The following is a 21,452-nucleotide window of genomic DNA, read 5'->3' on the forward strand; positions in this document are numbered from 1 at the left end:
TAATATTAATATATAATAATATAATAATGATATAGTGATATATATTTATATTTATATATAATAATATTATAATAATATTAAAATAATATATAATAATATAATAATAATAAATATAGAAATAAAATAATATATTTATTTGGCAATAATATATTTGTACATTCCATTCTTAAGCAATACAGTGGAGAACTAAATGTCCTGTTTTACATACCTTTACATACCTTTTACATACCTTTAGCTATGTATGCCCTGACTCACTTTCTCTTGCCATATTTACACCTGATATTAATTGGTTCAACTGAATTAGGAATTCACAGAATATTATAGAAGAATTGAGCAGAAGATATAGTTGTTTCAGCAGTTGTGAATTATAAAACAGATTAAGTGTCTGACTATTTCTTTCTTCCTACTGGCATGCTTCTGAGAATGTCACCAGAAGGGACCAAGAACAGGCTGTTTGAATATTTGAATATCACTATGAGAAGCTGGCACATAAAGTTTGCCTAAGTCATAATTAGAGAAATGTGACAGTAGCTCCTAGGTCCAAAGGTTTAAGATTACAAAGGATTAGAAGAGATGAGCCTTAAGGAGTCTGAAAGCAAAATACAATCTTTCTTTTTTTTCCCAATTGATACTTATATGTGTAAAACCGAAATACAGTAGGGCGTCTCTTGGTCCTGAGTACTAATAAATATGCCAGTCAATATCTCAGGGTTTCCACTAGTTGGCAATAGAAGGTCTTTATTCTTCAATCTACCCAGGATTTCCTGTACTAGTATATAAATTGTTCCTTCTTTTGGTGTTCAAATTGAAGAGTTACATTCTCATTAACTGCATTGCTTAACCTATTTTTCTCATAGTTTTCCTGTGTAGAGGTGAGGAAACAGTTCATTTTAGATCATCAGAATATGGAAAATAAAATTAATTAGTGCTGCCTGGGAGAAGTAATGTATGTTACTGTATTTCTTCTGTCTGTAATAGGTAAGAAAAGATCCTCAACAGGAGATCATTGTAGTATTGCAATTATCTGTACAACACTGCATTGATTGAGCTTTGTTCACATGTCAAGTGGCTTCCTAATTTTCATTCATAGGATCAGACTTATGTAAGACAATAGATGGAAGACTATATCTGAGGATGGTTAAACATAATAATTAATTCCTATGCTCTAGTACAATACCAAGCTGTTGCTAGCTCCAGAAGAGTCTCTCTGCTGCTGGGGGTGACAGCCCTCCTAGGGGAAGGGGAGATGATTGTTTACTATGTGTCCCTTCAAGCACTTTTCCAATGTTTTTTTTTTGTCGTGTTTTCTTAGTGAGGTGTTAAAATAATTGAACCCTTAGCATTTGTATGATTTCACCTTTTTCTTAATGTCTTGAGAGAAACTTACCCCTGCCCAAAATATGGTGGTTTGGATATGTTATTTCCCTTTATTCTTCTCTTTGTTCTGGTTTAACCATTCTAAAAAGCACAAATTATGCATACATAAGTTGTGTACACATAAGAAAAATTTTTAAATGTTGGTTGTTGTCAGAAATATTTGTATATGCGTACTTTCTTCAAACTTTGCATCTCATAGTCACTTCACATGAGACCATTGCTTCTAAATGTACATAAACTGTTCTCTTGTTTCTCTTTATTTTCACAATCTATTCATATCCATGAGATTTAGTTACCTGGTAGGTAGATAAATAGCATAAAAATAGTGTTAAGATGTGATACCAAAGCAACAATGCAGACAGGTTTTGAAATTTAAAGTTTTACCAAGACCTCTTTTCACATTTTGCCAGTCTTACAACACTGTTTATTTGCTCACCAGGTGGTAATATTGAATATTTCTTATATGAAGTTATACTCTGCTTCTACTGATATTAATGTTTTCTTAAACAGAAACATGATCCAAACACATGATCCTTTTCAGTGTGTTCCAAATCACTCTACCTACAAGTGATCTTGTACTTTAAAAGATGGAAATGCCTAATAGTGGTCAGAGTGATTTGATAGTGTCACATTTTGCTTGAGACTAAAAGACATCTGAGTTGGTACTTTTTAGGGTACTCTTTTAATTAGCATTCATATGTTCTATTCAATCAAATTTTATTTATTATTTAGCAGAAGTCTTCCAAATTCTTCCAGTCTTCATCACTGTCATATTGCATCATTGCACTTAAAGACTATTTTGGCTTTTTCTAAATTAATTCCCCAGTATTACCTATTAGTTCTAGACAACTTTTCCCATTTCTCAGAGACAAAGGCATATGACTTTTGAAGTAATAGGTTATCACAGTCATTTTGTTTGCTAAAATTATTTCATCTCCATTTAAGGCAAGAACTGTCCAAAACTTATTATCTAGTGACTCTTCAAAAAGAAAAAGGGTTTTTCTATTTTCACACCAGCATATTCTTTCAGTGAAGATTATAGTTGAATTTTCATGTCTTACATATTTTGTACTAGCTGTTGCATAAGCTTTATCTGGAGGCTTTTTACTGAAAGAGGAAAGCCAACTTTCTTTTCAGACATTATATAATTTTTAATAAAATTGCTTGAATGCAATTACACCTATATTAAAAATCAGTGAATTAGAGAAGCTAGATTACATGGTAAGAATGAGCTGTGCAAAAGACCACAAGCACCTTCCCTAAGGAGTATTCATCTCTGTAGCACCAAAGAATAGAAGAGTAGAAGTCTTTTTCTTTGATATAATGAAGACTCAAAGAGAAGGTAAAGGTAGCCATAACAAAAATTAAACAGCCTTGTTCAAGTGCAGCAAATACCCAGTTGGTAGATGAACCTGAGGCAAAGCAGTCAGAAGCAGGAGAAAGCAATGGTATTCAGTCTTGAAGGTGGATACTGGGTTTAGAAACACAGGGTGTTTATCAGCAGGAAATCTCAACTAACTCTTCTAACAGACAAAAAAGCTCACAATATGCACTATGAAGTCTTATGATCCAACAGACATAAATACAAGTACAATATATATTCTTTATTCTTCTATATACAAACTTCTAGTCCTGAAACTCAGATTAGAGCACAAGATTTTTGTAGGACTTGGTGTGTTCTGCCAGGATCAATTTTGTAACAATCTGTTCTTTCAATACTGTTGTGATCATGAACAGCAATAATGACTGTGGTAATGATTGTAATAAAAGTTCAATTTTGTTGTAACTTCAAAACTCTGCCTAAATGTTAGCACTAATTATTCCAGAATCTTTATGTTATTCCTATTCTTGCATGTGTAAAATGGAGGTGTCACAGCACAGTGATGGTTGTCACAGCACAGTGATGGTTGTCACAGCACAGTGATGTATTGTGTTTAAACCAGTGAAATCCCCATGAAGTAAATGGAATTTCAAGGATATTATTAAAAGCAGAATTTATACTTTCCTTTAAAGATCCTTTCTGGGAACACATATCTTTAAAGTCATGATTCATAAAATATATATGTTGAAGAAAGCATTCCATTGAAATAAATGATCCTTGGGTGTATGCTGCCTGTAGTATGCTTGGCAATATATGCGTTAGAAAGAGTCCCATTAGCCAGTATACTAAAGGATCATAAACTTGACTGTTGGACTAGCAGAGCTGGAGTAAATGAAGCATAAACCAAGCTAAGTAGAATGTAACATAAACAGTATCTGTTTCACCTAATGTAGGTATTACCATTTTCAGCTGCTAACATGCTTATACAAAAACATTGGATTGGGTTTTTTTTTCTTAGATTCCGTATAATGTACCAAAAAAACCCTGTATACCAATATTAAGGAAGAAATTGCATCTTCTCTGCAAAGTAAGTAGTATTTGGGAAGGTAAAGGGTATTTGTTTTCCTTATTTTCTTCAATTCTACTAGTACCCCCATAGCAAAAATAGAAAACAGGTTCTTTTTTATAAGCACATATAGTGAGTGACAGGACAAGGGGGAATGGCTTCAATCTGAAAATGGGCAGGTGTAGATTAGATACAAGGCAAAAATTCTTCACTATGACTGTGGTGAGCCACTGGGAGAGGATGCACAGACAATTCATGGATGCCCCACCTGTAGAAGTGTTCAAGGCCAGGTTGAATGAGATTTTGAGCAGCCTGGTCTACTCGAAGGGCCATGGCAGAGAGGTTGGATTTAGGTGATCTGTGAGGTCATCTCCAACCCAATTCAATTTTTGAATCCATGAATCTATGATTCTATGATAAAAAGATATTCTTTGACTTTCTCAGATTGGAAGGGCCCCCTAAGGATTATTGATTCCAGCTCCCTGCTCCTTACAAAACTACTTAAAATTAAACTACACACTTAAGAGCATCCAGATGTTCCTTGAACTCTGATGTTTGGGTGTCATGACCACTCTCCTGGGGAACCTGCTCCAGTGACTGACCACCCTCTCAGTGAAGTAACTTCTTCTAATGTTCTATCTGAACTTCATTTGATGCAGGTCAGCTCATTCCATTTTCTTGTGTCCTGCTGCTGGTCACCAAAGAGAGAGCATGATCTGCCTTACCCCGCTCCCCGTGAAAATTTCATTGCCTTGAAAAAGGCAAAATACTCCTCATCTTTCTTTTCTCCAAGATGAACAAACCAAGTGACCTCAGACACTCCTTTTAAGTCTTGCCATCGAGGCCTTTCACCATCTTAGTCAGTCTCCTTTGAGCACACTGTAATAACTTTACATCCCTCTCTACTGAGACCCCTCAAAACTGCATGCAGTACTTGAGATGCGTCTCTGCTCCACTACAGGGTAGAGTGAGACTTCCCTCAGCTGGTTCACAATATTGTGCCTAATGCACCCCAAGTTGTCTCCTTTGGCTGCCAGAGTACACTGGTGGCCTGTATTTGACTTGCCATGACCTCAGATCCTGAGATTTCTCTCATACAGAGTGGTTCTCCAGCCTCTCAAACCCCAGTTTGTATACGTAACAACAATTCCAGGTGAAGACGCTGGCACTTGCTCTTGTTAAATTTCAGATGGTTGGTGCTTGCCCAGCTCTCTGGTCTATCCAGACATCTCTGTAAAGCCTTTCTGCCCCAGAAGGGGTCCACAGCTCCCCTGAGTTTAGTGTTGTCAGCAAATTCACTTTAATGTGTATTTAATTTCTGTGTCCAGATCTTTAATAAAAATATTTAAGAACACTGGCCCTAAAACTGAGCCCTGAGCAGCCCACTGGCAACTGGCTGCCAGCCTGATGCAACCCCTTTTAACACCTCTCTGAGCCAAATGCTCAGCCAATGTGTTATGGATTTCGCTGTGCTCTGTACATTTTATCCAGGAGGATACTCTGGGAAATAATACTGAAAACTTTGCTATAATCCAAATGCACCACATCTACTCTCTTTTCTTGGTGGCTGACCTAGTGCTGAAAGGAGATTAAGTTGGTTAAGCAAAACTTTCTCCTCATGAACCCATGGTATCTCTGTCCAGCGAGGTTGTTGTTTTTCAGATGCTTTACAATAATTCCCAGAATAAGGTCCTGTGATGTCACTGGCCACATCCTTCAGTACTCTGGGATGAGTCCCATCAGGGCCCAGAGATTTATGTACATACAGCTGGAGCAGCAAATTTCAAACAAGTCCGCGGTCAGCTGGAAGTTTGTCATTCCCTAATATGTTCCCAAAGTACACACACCTCTTTTTGTGTGTGGCTTGTTTAGGTTTTTTTCCTAAAGAAAGGGCTATCAAGGGACTCCTGCAAGACACTTCAGGAGTCAAAGTAATTTGGGGTTTTCCATCTTCCGTGTTTTCATGTACTCTTCTCCTTGGTCTCCTTTTCTCTATCCCTCTCTGTAGACTTTTACTATTTGGTCAGTTTGCAGCAGCTAGAAAACCTGAGAATTAATGTTGAATTGCTGGAAGTTATGAAATATGTTTCATTGATTTCAAATAAAATGTCAGACATAAAATGCAGCATTCATTTTTATAATTGTCACTTCTGAGGGTTGCAATTGAAACTGGTAAGAAATACCAAAATTTGACCTTACTGAAATAAAAGATGATAAAGAGACATGACAACATTTCCACGGAAGAACTATGTTAAAGTTAATTTTTGGGAAGTGAAGGTGTGGTTTTTAAAATAATCGAATTTTTAGAAATATATTTTTAAGAGGATAAAAGGTAGTAAGTGCAAGAATTTTGGAAAAGTATTAAGAGATTATTAAAACTGCAAGGCACAACACATATTTTCACGCTTGTGAATTGAATATGCTCAGTCAAAAGTAAAATCACCATTCTTGAAAAATCACCTGTAATACTTGACAGTTGGTTAGGTGTTCCCTTGACAACTGCTCTGGTAAATCAAGGGTATAAATGAAGCCGCTATTTCAGTGTTTTGCAGGACCCTTTTATTTTATGTCTTTAATATCAATACTTTTTTTAGTAAAGAGATTTTTGTGGGGATTTTTTTTCTGTGTTCAACTGTTAAGCTGGGCTAGCATTTTTCAAATTGTAGGGAGAAAAATAGCAAGTAGTTCTAATTGTAGTCCTCCAATTATGGCATTATAAAATGGACAGTGGTGTAGCCAGTTTCTAATAATTTTTCAGAAGACCATAAACCCTGCTTTGCTAGCAGTGTGAGGTCTTTGTTCAGAAACACTCTTACTGTGATTATTTAGCTTGGATAAAAACAAAGGTTCTCTTTATAATGCCTGGGGTTATTTATATCTGCTGATATGACAATTTAATTTTGCTATACTTCTTAATCTTTTATAAATTTGGCTGCACCTTCAGCATTATATAGAAAATATAATTGCTATAAACTCAACTTTCTCAAGTGTGTTTACATAACTGTGAATGCACCATTTTTACATGATTACATTGAGTAGTTGTAATGCATGAAAGCAGTTAAAAGTCTTCCAGAAGTTCCAGTCTCTGAACCTATTCTCATCCATATTGTCAAATATGTAATCAGTTTAAGATACTTTACTGTGTTTCCCTTGATATAACTGGAAGCTGAAGCAATCATGCTATCAATTAGAGCTTAAGTCAGTCTTTCCAATTATTAGAAGAGACATTAGCAGGCATTTTGCATTCAGGCTTTCTACTGTGCTCCTTTAGTGCCACCTGGTGACTAGCTAGAAAGGAAAAAAAGTATGATTTTATTTCCAGCTGGAGAAATCTATGGTAATTTAAATTAAAACATTTACTTGAGCAAGATCATACGAGATTTAGAGGCGCCCCAATCTTAGGAAGCTTAAGAGGATTTATTTGACTACCAGTTCCAGACCTAAAGTAATCCAATACCTAATATCCAGATTGTGTCATGGGTGTGTGAGGTACACATTGCACTTTGTTAGAAATCCAGTGTTCATGCACATAATTAATAAACATGCAACTATTAATGACAAAGTCTATAACTGCTGTTTTGCACCTGTTGAAGTTCATGAGTCTTTTGTAAAAAAATAGCAAATCCTTTGTAATTCTTGTTCTTAACTTTATATAAAATCCACAGCCACTATGAAAAAAATCACGATTTTCTAAGCCTAGAGCAAATAAGAAGGCTGAACACCTTCTCATTTCAAATTTGTGGAAATAAATATTTAAACTCATCAGGCCTTATCGTACCATCTCCAGGAACAGGCTGGGTTTCACATGGTTCCAGACCTGTTAAGATTAGTCTGCATAATCTTGCCCATATGTCCTCCACATATACACATTTCCTATAACTACTTCTCACACACCCAATTCTTTACCTCCCTGTGAATCCTTTGTATACCATTATGAGTGTGATATGAATGAATCACAATTCTGCTGCCTGACAAAATTATCGTAGGAATCATGTTGCATTCTCTCCTGTCACTGTCTCTGGAGGGAAAAATATGCTGGCTTTAAGTGCAGCCAGAATATGCCACTGACATGCAAGGCAGATGGACTGAAATGCCTTCAGCATCTAAACGAGTGAAAAACACCACTGAACTAAAAATACTTCAAAATTTAAAGATGTCAGTGATTAGCCACTTTCATCTCAGGTGTTCATAATGTGAGGTCAGTATCTCATAATATGAGGTTAATTAGAAAAATAAAGAAAAAATGTCAAGAGAATAAATCATCAGTTTCATTTTCTGCTTTCTAATGGATTTCAATCTTCTGTGAGGTGCATGAAATAATACAACTGCATTTATTCAATTGCAAGATTAAGACAGATTTAAACGTAGATTATAAGAAAATTATAACTAGGTTATAGAGCAACATTAATGGTAATTTAGTTCGAGTAATTTCTGTGACAGAATATTTTAAGTCCCTACTTTTTTCCATCATTGTTTTAAAAAACTAATATGATTATATTTTACATGTTTCCATGTCATAGCACTTTCTGGGCCTAATGCTATAATAAAGACTGAGACAGCATTTATGGTTTAATTGACTTTTTTTTCAAATGTTTATAATATTCTAAGAAATCTGTCTTTTGGACTATTATTTTCCATGGTCTGTCTCTTTCTAAAAGCTATTCTAGGCATACTTAAGTAATCTAGCAAATTCAAACAGTCCTAATTTTGTGGTAACATAAGCATGAAAAATATCCATTTTGTTCACATTTCAAATGACAGGTTTTCTCTACCATGACAAGCCAGAGAAAAATGTCAAGTATTAATTCATTGGAAATCTTTACAAAGAAACAAATGCTGAAGAAATAGCATGGAGTGCGTTCCTAACATGCACTCCAGAATACAGGGCAGTAGGTTTCTGCTTGTAGCCTGTGGTTTTATTCTCATGACTCAGTCACAAATCTATTGGCTGACATCAAACAAATCTGCTCTGCTCTTTGAGATTTCATTGCCGCATGTTAGAGAAAAAGAAAAACACCTCTATGTCCTTTGTGAAGTTAAGATCTAATGATCAAAATCACTGTATAATAAGGTGCTGTTTAAAGATTCCTAAAATAAAGAACTTTTCAGTATCAAGCAGTCTTTAAGGCTTATTTTAGTTGCACCTTTATTTAATCTTGCACTTTTTTCCTCTAGTAAAGGACAAAAACAATATAAATGCTGTGTACAAAACAGTGAGAATGTGTACACAAGTCATTTGCAATGGAAGCTTACAATGCTGAATGGCTGGCTAATTGCTTGAAGATGGTCATACTGACACAGACCTCATTGTTCTTTATTTTTCTCTAGATGAGCATTCTTCTTAATTAATTTTGCCACTTCACTTAAACTTTCCTTCTTTGTGGGCTGGACCATTGTAACATGCTATAATAGGTTATTTAGAAAAAGAAGCATGCAGACTTCAGAAATCTTTCTGAAAAGCAGGAACAAGGCAGGGGCAGAGGGTGGATTTGCTATGAGTGTGTCAGGTCTCTACTACAGTATCCACTCAGAGCAGAACACATCAAGAAAAGGCTGTGAGTTTGTTTCTCTTGAGAGAGAATCTTAAATGACCTGATTTTCTATTATCTAAGAAAGTTATCTTTATACACCCTGACTTACTGACATAATTCCAGCAACTTAAATATGAGTCGAAATAATAAATCAAATTCAAAGAATATTTTATATTTCAAGAATTGGTTGGAAAACACAACAGTGGAAGCACTTTCTCCAAAACTGTCCTTATTTCAAGTACCTAAAAGGAAATCACCAAATATCTGTCAATACATCCATTGTTTATTAGGGAGAAACTTCTGTTTACTGAATTCATTATTTATAATGAAATTGTACAAATCAGATGGTCTTCAAAACAGCAGGCACTGTTTCTGGCTCCCTATATTTAAAATAAAAATATTATGCTAACTTCAGACTTTTCAAGAAGGAATGCAATTCAGAATACCTAAACAACATGACTCTCTTTTAGCCAAAAATTATAAATAAAAAATGAATATTTTTCAAACTCATTTGAGTAGTCTAGAGTCGTAGATCACATTTCAGAAGGCAATAATAAAAAATGCCATTCAAACATCTCAGACTTTTAAAGAAAGATTCAAAAATAATGAATGTGTTACATGCTTACAAGGTAGAAGTAATTTAGCACATTTCAACCCCATGTATTGGAGTACAGTGAAAAGTCAATGAATTAGTATTGACTGATTTAGCTGTGAACTAGCAGTGATATGACCATTGGAAAGGTGGGATTTATGAATATGTAAGGATCAGCTGCTGATGTGGATGTTCTAGCTATAAGGTGAGTGAGTAAATGCACTGTTTTTGTCCTACCCACTCAGAAATCACTGCAGCGAATTGATAAATATTCATTAGGGGTCCATACTATACAGTACTATATCCATTTATGTCAATACAATGTTCCAACAACATCAGAGGTGAAAACTGAGACTCTAAATTTCATAATGAATCTACAGAGAGAAGGATGAAAAAGTAAGACTTTAGAAACAGAAGCAGAGACACAAAACTCAAGGCATAACCTGAAATAAAACATGCCATGGCAGCTGCATACAAGCAACCAGGTGGTGATATATAAAAAGGTACCATTTGAGAGTATGGTACATCTTGATGTGTTTTCTCCAGGAGTAAATTTGTCTTTATCAATGCTGAAGTAATTTCTATGATTAGTAATGCTTCTAATGTACAGATCACAACGGGCGTTAAAATATTTTAACTCTTTCAGATGTGTATGGCATAACATAAACATTCATCTATCCCAACAAAAAACAATATCTGAGATCCCTATTATTGTCCTTTACCATTTATTCTTTACCTTTACCATTCAGCTAAAAGAAATGGAAAATGTGGTAGTCTATATAAATAAATTAAATTTATTTTCAGAAACTTTTTTGAAGTTGGTTGTGTAGCATTTGTGAAATATTGCATAAAAATATAATGTTGTTCTTAAAAGTCATATACCAGAAACATAATTATAGTGACTTGGCTGAAATTCTTAGCGTTTTATTGAATGTTCACTAGCATTTACTTCACAAATTCCCTTAATCTCACATTCTTCTTTATCTCCAAGGCTCAATACCAAAGTTTGCACTAACACACTTTCCAAGTAGTGATAACTGCATCATTTCTGCTCAGAGGTATGCAGCCTTTCATCTCTTATTCCATTTCTGTTCCCTCTGTAGGTCAGGAAAAAGAAATTTCAGCACAGGCTGTTCAGCATCATTCAACATTGATGTCACTTGTCCAACAATCCTCTGTATTAGGGAGACTGTATGTCAACCAGTTAGCACTTAAAATTTATCAATGCCCACTTAAATATTCAAAGATTTTTTTCACCTTTTCTCTGTACATATTTCAAATACTAGTCAAGAATAGCAAGAAGGCTAAGAGAAGAGGGACATTAGTGGATGAAACTTGCATCTTTTGTCTCTTGAGTAATTTAATAGCCATGAAACTGAAATTAGTAGTGTCCAAAGATTTTCATACTTTATGGAAATATGAACATCTCTTTCACCTTACCTTTTCTGTGTGAGGTTTGAATACTCCGTGACCAACAGTATAAACAGCAATGGGACCTTCTGTTTCCTTACAGCTACATGTTGCCTGTGGGCAGTCCTGAAGGTTACTGCATGATTGAAGTGGCTGCAGATGGAAACCCCCCTGTACAGCACAGACTTTCCTTCTCACATCGAGCATCTCAGGTGAGTCTCCAAAACATCAAAAAATAGCTATTTGCTTTGAACATTTCTTCAGCATATGTGCTACAGTTATTTTCAAAGGAGAATAGATATATTCTAACTTCTTCTAAAGAAAGAAATATAATTCCTCTTCAAATATCATTCTTTCTAATAGGTCTTTTCTCATCCAGCAACCACAACACATCCATTAATTTCTTCATTCATTTGACTCTGAAGCCTCTATTCCTACTGCACAAAGTCCATAAAAAGGATATGGATGCTATGAGAGTTTAAAAAAGTATATTAGCAGTCTCATTTACCCAAGGGGTAAAGGGGTTATTAGAATAATTCAGATATCATTAAGCAGTAATTCTAGTTACTTTTTAGTTACAAGCTACACTGTCAAGTGGAGGACAGCTATGAATCATCAGTGATTTAATTTGGTGTCAGTATTTTTTGCTAGGACTTGGCTTCTGAATAGTATTGTAAAAATATCTGTCTCCATTTTGAAACTGGTATCAGAAGACTCATTCTGAATGGACAAGAGGTCAGCTTTCCCAAATCTTGATTTTTTCAGTTATTCTTTGTCTTCTTTTTATTGCCTTTGTTATGCATTCTCTCATTGCAAGATTATTTCTGCATGAAACATTTTTAAATGTCTTTAGACAAGAATTTGAACTGTGATTGATGGCTTGCTTTATAAGTTTGTTCACTAGAAGACAGGTCAGTTATCTGTAGCGATGCTAATATTGATGTGCATCTCACAGTATGCACTGCTGGTTTGTAACAGAATTTCTTCCCTTGTGTGGTATGCATTTTGAATGTCAAATTCTCACGACTAACAATTACATTTTACAGATCTGCTCCTAATCTCCCAGAACTTCTATTTACAGAGAAAGAATAAAAAGACATTTCTAATCACTAAGAGGTCTAATGAATATCTTCCCATTATTACCCAAGATAATCCTTTTTACTACTCAGGCTAAAACTGAAGAAAGATATTTTCAAATTAGTATTTGAAAAGTTAAATATGAGTATTACATAGGTTATTGATATAATGCTATATTGAACCTTTTATGTTATTAACAACACTTACAGAAATTCTTTCTTTGTGCCTCCTTAAAATATACTCTGGTTAAGTCAGTCAAATTCAGAACAGGACCTTTATAGAAAGAATGTGCATTATGTGCATTATGGTGTAGTAACATGAGCTTGAACATCAAATACATTATGATAAAATCCAGGGATGCTAGAAACTGAGCAAAGCCTATTCAAGTTGTTCTGTGATACACTGGATCTGCCCTCAAGGTTAGTGCTTTTGTAAAATAAGCCAAATAATAAAGGAGATGGTATTGCCAGCGGAGTGTTAAAAACACTGCTCTTAATCACAGACACTTTATCATGCAGTCCAATGCTTTGCTTAATTCTTGAAAGAGATTCACAAGCAGAGAGAAAATGTTTGCAAACACTACTTACAAATCTTGTCTATCACTGTGGTGTTTCATAGCTTTGTTTGGAAGGGGATAAAGTCAAGTGATCTGAAATGAATTCAACAAGTACAGAGCCAATGTCTTTGAATTCCTTTGGCATGAAAAATCTCATTTAATTTATCCATGCTCTAAAAGAAGTAGGTGTTTTTATTTTTCCCTTCAGAATGAAAGAGACTAAGTAGAAGAATATCTGGCAGTATTCACATTCATTGTATCACAAAATTTCACTTGAAATTGTCAGCAAAATAGCTCCAGGACTGACAAAAGTAATAGTGGAAACAGCAAAGCAAAAATCATATGGATGTGTGAATTCCAGATAAATAAATGGGATGTTTTCCTCCTGTTTCTACTTCTTCACACGTGTCTGAATATGATAGTGAAGGGCCTCTTCCCTATAAGTTACCCCCTCACATGTTTTACATATGCTGTGACAATTTCTGACTCCATTGGTTTATTCCTGCTTGACTTGAATGGGCTAAGTGTCACCCTCTTTCTGGACTAATAGTATTGTACAAATAAATACATCACTGTGTGATACAAGTACAATTTTTTTTTCAATTCCCAAGAATTGGCAGACAGTTAGCAAATGAACTTAGGAATGATGAAGCCCCATGTCAGAATTTCAGAAAGTCAGGAATTAGCTTGAGGAGTGGAATTCAGAGTGTTAAATGAACCACAGATTATTTATATGTGATGATTAAGGGATTGAATTCTAAGTCAGGCAACAGAGGAATTACCATAGTGAACACTAATATGATTTGGTCAGACCCTGTGTGAACAATTTGTGATTGTTTCTTTGGACCTCTATAAGGATGTTCCAGGCTTTTGGAAATGTGAAAGTTTCCTTTTTTTCCCCCCTTGGGCTTCAGTATAGCAGTCTATTTTCTGTCACTCATTAAAAAAACAAAAATATTTTTTCCTGTATTCCCTGTATCTTGGGATCCTGTAAGTCCCAGGTCTTAAAGGAATTGTCTTCAATTCTTCAACTTCTCATGTGTTCCTGCACCAAACTTCAGCCATGAATGTACAACTCATCATATAGGATGAGGGAATCTATGTAAAAAACTTACCCCGTTCCCTGTGATTAAGGCTGGGAATTCCAATTTGTGTTTCAAGGGATGTATGTTGTCTTATATATTTGAAAATAAGAACACACATTAAACCACCCTCTTTGTAAGGATTATTTAAAAAAAAAAGAGAGAGAGAGAGAACAACATTTTTTAAAAGAATAGCTTCAGAAAGTGTCAGAGTTCTGGGTCATCTTCAAGTAATGATTATTTCCTTTATCAGTATCTATTATTCTTTCATTGTTTACAATAATATCACAAATCACATTTCTCTTTTTGTTTCTGCAGATCAACTTTGGATCAATCTTCCTTGGAAAGGTTCCTGTTCATGAGGAGGTTCATCGATGTGCTGGGCAGATACATGGCTATAAAGGATGCATTAGAGATTTTCAAGTTAACCACAAAGAGTTGTTCATCATAGATGAGGCTCTTGAAGGAAGGAATGTTGAGAACTGCAATGTTCCAATATGTGATTATCATCCATGTCACAACGGTGGAACCTGCACTAGGTAAGAGGTATTCCTTTACCCGTTTTATCATTCATTCTGGATGAAAAATTACTATAATTTTCTCTGTAATTAAATAATCACCAATCCTTTGTCCTGATAATTTCAAATAGAAAATGTGACATTTTCATGCCAGCCAGAGAGATGTTACACTTTATTTTCTTGCATGAAAAGTGATATGAAATATAATGACATTGTCCACACAGGATATATATTTTGTTGAAGCCAGAATTCCTTTGCAACCAACCAGATCAGTACTGCTACAAGACTAAATCTGAACATTTCTTTAGACAGTTTGGACAGAAGGCACATAAGAGGTCATTCTTTTTTCCTAACAACTCCATATCTTACTCAGTTGTGTACCCTCACACATCTTCATGGTGTGTTCCTGGGTGCAAATGTTCATCATCATGCTATGGAAAGACTAACAAGTTACTTTCTTGTTCACTTCAGCATATGTGAAAAGATATTGTCAAAGAACTTTTGAAAGCTAAGGTGCATCATGCTGAAAAGGGAAATGGAGTCTGAAAGAGACATGAGTTAAAAGAACAGATGATGATGGTTCAGCTGAATGATGGTTCAGTAGGAGCCAAGTAACTTTTTAAGCCATAGCAACTTGATCATTATCTAAGGAATTCAGCATTTAGGAACACATTTCTGTTTAGAAATGATAGAATTTATGAAATAGCTGCCAAATTTAAAAAAATTGTACTTCAAGGCAAATGCTGAACAGAACAGTTTAAAGTTCTTTTGATGTTCTAGGCCACTGTGTCCTTCTTAGATTGAAGAGATCTTGAACAAATTTTTGAGGGACTTCTCTGTCTCTTGATTGATGTGAACACACAAAGAACACAAAACAGGTCTTTGATCTCTAAGTCTTGTTTGACTAGAGCACAAATGAAAGCAAGGCAGTTTTATGAAAACGCACAATTTGCCTACCAGTCTGGTGAAACTGAGTATGTACTTTGGAATAATGAATCTGTGTTTTCTCTGTTGGTCTTTACTGCATCTCTGCCATTCTACTGCTTGGCTTGTCAGATGCCATTATGGAATACTGTTTCATTTGAATTTGTGTTCTGAATAATTCATGAGGATTGGATTTATTTCCTGCCTTTCTGCTTTCCTGCCAGCTGCTGGCCTGGGCCTTTTTCAGAAATGTTTTTGTTTTGAAATAGGCCACTTCTCTTCTGCCCAGAGGCATTATGGAAGACTGGGCATGTGCAAACCAGGGATAAGTGGCTGTGCAGTAACACAGTTTTTCATTATTTTCTACAACAGCCAACTGATTTTCAGGGATCACCTTCTCCAAGCCCAAGAATTATTCAATCCACTAAGCAGGAAATCAACTGTCAGCAAGCCTGAATAGATTAATAAGATGCTTCTGACAAAACTCAAACATTAACAGGAAGTATACAAGAGATAGAAGCATGGCCAGATGATCTGGGCAGAGTATAGAGACAAAATCCAGCTCCACAGATACGGAACAAGCCAAAGCCCATCTGGAAATTGTCCTGGCAGGGATGGGCAGGGCAAAACCAAAAGCTTCTACAAGGATATCAGCAGCAAAAGGAAGACCTAGGAAAATGTAGGCTTGCTGCTGAATGGGGAAAAATTCTGGGAGAAAGGATTCAGGGAAGACTGAAGTGCCACCTTTACCTTAGTCTTTATGGATAACTGGGCTCCAGGAATCCTATTCCTCTCCTGTAGGAGAAAGTCTGAAAAAAGGAAGATTTACACATAGTGGATGAGAATCAGATTAGAGAGTTTTTAAATCAATTGGACATATATCTGTGGGACCTGGTGGGATTCACACATGAGAGTGATGAGTGAACTATCTGATGTCACAGCAAGATTTTTGCCACGTGTTTTAATTGCGATGCTTAATGGCAAAAAGAAAAAATATATATTTAGATTTTTTATATATATATTGCATTTAATGCTTCAGGTTCTTAGCAAGTATAGTTATTGGGTTTGCTTCTGAAAGACCATGAAGTATTACAGAGCAAATATCTCTGTCATGTTTTTTTAAGACTGGAGTTTGTCAACTCATATTGCTGTGTATAGACAGGTGTGTTTTTTAAGAAACATTTTTGCAGATGTTCTGAAAAGATATTTACTTGCCTTTTCTCATCATTAGAGAAAAAATACTACTGTAGTGTTCTTTAGCCTATTAATTACTATACTGTAGCCTATTAATTACAATGATTATGCAAATTTTTTTTATTTGAAAGGAAAAAAAAAATTCTTTGTCATTTTAGTAGAAGAAGATAGGCATTAGAATGTACCTAGTTTTCGGTCATGAAACTTCAGGGTGCAGCTGACCCTGTGTTCTGGTCATTGGTTGTATCAGGTGTTCCCTTGGCATTTGTCAGGGCAAGACTTTGCACCAGGCAGGGCATCAGAACATACCCAGCCCTTGAGCTTTGGGGTTTGGGGATATCTCTGGGTATAGTGATATGATGAGGCAGGACTGGGACATCAGCCAGGGGATCAGGATCAAGCTCAGAAAGGGGGAAAGGGCCAGACATGGCCATAAATTATCTAGGCAGGGCAGTGGTGACAGAAAAACATGCTTCAGCATGTGTAATGGTGACTTGGGAAGGCAGACTATGTACCTCCAAACGTGCCCCACGTCCTCTTTCTTACCCCATGTTTGATACCCTGAGCATGATTTCATATGGTCTGGGATATCACTTGGGTCAGTTGAGGTCAGCTGTCCTGACTGTGTCTCCTTCCAACTCCTTGTGCTGCCCCAGCCTCTGCACTGGTGTGGTGGGGTGAGGAGCAGAAAGGCCTTGACTGCGTTATCAACCCAGTGTTCAGCACAAATGTAAAACACAGCCCCACACCAGACAGCTAATGTGTGCAACATTAACTCTATCCCAGCCAAAGCCTGCACGATAGAACAAAACCCATTCTTTTCAAAAGTGTTTAAACATATGTTGCATGAGATAAATGTTTCAGTAGAAATCTAAATTTTAATTTTTTTACATAGTCATTATGTATAATATTAAAAACCAAAACAACTATCTAACTATGTAAATGCTCTACATCTTAAAAAAAAAAAAAAAAACATTTTCAAGTTCCCTGGCTCTTTTACAGCACTTTAACTTTATGCTAAGGTAGAATTCCAGATTAATTTCAGAGGGGGGAAAATGTCAACTATTCCAGAAATTTAAGGGTTTCATGCCACCTAGTTCTACAGAATTCAAAGCTCATTGGATTTGGATGTGTTTGAAATGGGTTTGGAAAGATTAACCTAGGAAGCTCTTAATATTCTGTGTGGCCCCCTGATCATATGAGCCAGATGTTGCAAACCAAGCTTAGTGTTAATTAAGAAGACACATCTGTGTGTGGGAAATAAACTCACAAAATTACCTCACCAATGATTTGACAATTATGTCAGCCACTACACTAGTAGCAGTTGATTAATGCATTTGTTTTCAATTTTATAAAGATTCAAAAAATGCAAACATACACAAGCTTAGCTTTTATATTGTAGGATACAATCTCAAAGTTAATTGCTCCCACAAACAATCATGTTTGCAGTGTCTCAAACTATTCTCACAGTGATTATTCTTACTGTTGTTATTCCCCATGTATTGATGCAGCAGATGGGTCCATTAATGTTAATCAATTAACCAAGACTGAAAAATCAAACTCAATTAGCAATAAATTTCAATAGAGAGACGCTTATCTTCAGATTTCAACTGCCATGTATGCTGTAATCAACAAAAATATATGAGGAATTTAAATTTTCAATTTTCATCTCCTGACAATATAAGAGATACCTTCCTAGATATGTAGGTCTCTTTTGAATAGTACCTTTTTAGTTATAGAGAAATACATATTTTAAAACATACTTCAGAAATTATCTGTTTTCTGCATTCTGGGAAATCATGCAATTCCTCTTTAGCCTTTAAGAGCAGATCACTAAATGAAAATTTTCAACCAAATTCTTTTCTACAGTTCACCTGACAACATTTTTAATGTCTTTTAATAAAAAAAATGGAGAATGAGTTCAAAGTTAGGTTAGCTTATAAGTACAAGATAATTTTATGGTTGAACTTGGTTAAGTGATAGACTATCTTATAATGTAAATGCTGAGGAGACCAGATGAAGTGAATTAACAAATTTTGTGGTGTCCTTTTAGTATATATCCTGAATATTAATTAAACAGTAGAAAGAGTAATTATGAATGTGCTTTTTTAAGAGAAAAAAGAAAAACCTTAAACTGTAGACCTTGGAGACATTAAAATGGTTTTTTTCAAATTTTTTTAATCTCCTTTTTCATTTCAAAGGCTACTCCTGGTGATCCTTTCCCAGCCATGTGCTAAAAATGCATTTATATTTGCTTGTGCCCATAAGCCAAAAGTATGTGTTATGGAAGGTTTCAGCTGAAAGTATTAATCTAAAGATAGGCTTGTATGCCTTCATTAATTCTTTTCTCACATTTTTAGCACAGAGCTTCGGTTTGCTTCCAACTGGTTAAATCTGGTTTGTGTGTTTTTGACCTTAAGATAGAATTGTTACCCTAGAATATGCGGGTTCCTTCAAACTAAGGAACACTGAAGCATTTCTTCAAAACTAGCGAGAGTATGACAGGTCAAATTTTTAGAATTGCTCATAGATTTTCTCTCACTGCTTTATTTGTAGGTGGTTTTGGGTAAGAAAGGTACCAGCTAATCATAAATAACAGAATTTATATCAATAAAATTTTATACATACGTCTCGTAGACTAGGAGACACAGGTCAACATATTTGTGAGAACATCAGTTATTTTGGGGTTTTTACCAATCTGAATCCTAGTCAGCATCCATATCAAGTTCAGAATTAATACTTTAATTCCACCATATTCAGGTTTTGCAAAAAGATAAACCAAAGGGATTAAAATTCATCTTAGTTGATCTTCAAATGAAGAAAATTTCCAGATGGGCATTGTTAACCCTGACAACTTTTCAGAAATTTCAGCAAATGCCCTTATGTGTGCTGATTTGTATGAAGAAAGTAACCTGCTTCCTTTTAAAGGGGTGCTTTTTAGGCAGATCTCTCAATACCAAAGATGCTCACACTTTACAACTCCAGAAACTGATGTTGTGATGATGATGACGATGGTGATAATGATAATGTAATGGTTCATGCTTACACATACCATTATTTAGGAAGACTAGTTAGGAGACTTGATTTTTTAGGGTCTTGCTCTTTTTATGAGATTAGATATTATAGTGGGAGTTTGGTACTTAAGAAAGAGATTCACATTTGGAAATCTATTGCTTTTTTTCCTATTACTTACTTCAAATTTGATTTTGGAGAATGAAATAATTAATTTAAATTTATTTCCAAGCTGTTTCCTTTTTCTGGAAGAGAGATTGTTCATCCTTTATGGTTTCTCATGATCTTTGGAAAAATTAATGCCATTCTTATTAAGAAAAAAAATAGAATTGAGGAGGCTGAAAGATAATTCCATAATGACCAAAAATCCTGTTGGATGTGTGTTTGTTGCATCATATTCTCACAAGTCAAATAAGCAAAAGAAAAAAACTTCATTTCTAGTTTTCCTGCTACTAGGTATTAAGAGGTAGAGAATTCATTTACCTAGGCTGATCTTTCTGGTAGAAGGAATTAATTTGGCTTAAGGCAAATATAAAAACTCTGCACACTGTTTTTCTGAATAAAATCTGCATTTCTCCTCTATTAATTTTCCGTAAATAAGAACAGAAAACTAAAATTTATTGCTTTCTAGCCCTTGAAGACTAGACAGTAAATTGTTTTAATCTTCAATTTTGTTAGGATATCTGTTTCAAGACTGAATTAACTGAACAAGGTGTGTCTTACTCTTTGCATCAGAAATAGATTCCCATTTTATTGTATTTAATTTCTCAGGCATTGTATTCCTCAGATTATAGTAGTATGGAGGAAAGGTTGGACAAAGAAATCAAAGCCATATTCCATAAAGCTGACAGCATTAAGTGGTGATGTTTTAGATTTTAAACAAGACATCTGAAAGACCTCAGGAAATTTTATAATAATTTATGGGAACATAGAAAAATATAAAATCATAAATTTTGTTGTATATACTAGTATTGAACTGTTATTCTTTTCAAATAAGCATTTTTAAAATATGGAACTTCTTTACTAGTGATTAAAATGAGGTATTTGCTTCAGAACATAATTTTATCTTAGAAATATTGTTATAATAACAAATTCTGGCAATTGAAAAATAATCAAAACAAGCAAGTTAGAAAAAGTGATATTCAAACCATAAAGCATTCTGCTTCTAATTTAGGTGGTATTGTAGTGATTCTGTTAAAAATGTTTGTGGGAAAATCAATTTTTTATGTTCTCATAGCCACAGATTTAGTATCCGATTAGTGTGAAAAGTGGCACACTGAAAACAGTGCACATAAGAAAATCAAGGATCAAAAATATATAGGGCTCCAAATTCCTGACTCTTTAGATAATGTGCAGGCTGTGCACAAAATTTTTTACACATCATGTTATATATCATGTTATATATCATCTCTATTGAATTTTACTTAAATCAGAGAAGCTGCCATTGCTAAAATTTTAGTGGGATTATTGAAATACCAGTAAATGCCATTATTATACCAGTCATCTTGGAATGTTTTGATTGAATGCCTAGAAATTCTACGTAGCATTATTTCTGCAAATTACAGCACAACTAGATCAGCATTTCTGATAACTTTAATTCCAGAAGGCATATCTAGTTTGAAGCTTTAAAAAAGAAAATAGCAGCAAAATTAATGGAATACTTTTCCAAGGCAAGTGAGATGTTTAAGCATAAGTAGAAATACTCAAAACACTATTCATAATATTTTGTCCAATTGGAGAAGAAGTGTGCAGGTTCTTAGCAAGAATTTCATTTAACTATGAATCCTGACAA

General features: G+C 34.9%; 1 protein-coding gene across 1 annotated transcript in view; it reads left to right on the forward strand.

The window, feature by feature from the left end:
- EYS (eyes shut homolog) overlaps positions 1–21,452 on the forward strand; it is a 708,088-nt gene that overhangs the window by 587,948 nt on the left and 98,688 nt on the right. Inside the window, exons 38-39 of the mRNA XM_039729652.1 lie at positions 11,401–11,509; positions 14,331–14,551. Of these exons, the coding sequence (XP_039585586.1) occupies positions 11,401–11,509; positions 14,331–14,551 (330 nt within the window). The remainder of the gene's footprint in view (positions 1–11,400; positions 11,510–14,330; positions 14,552–21,452) is intronic.

Source organism: Passer montanus, unplaced genomic scaffold, assembly GCF_014805655.1.
Source record: "Passer montanus isolate IOZ18808 unplaced genomic scaffold, ASM1480565v1 scaffold11, whole genome shotgun sequence".
NCBI classification, from domain to species: domain Eukaryota; kingdom Metazoa; phylum Chordata; class Aves; order Passeriformes; family Passeridae; genus Passer; species Passer montanus.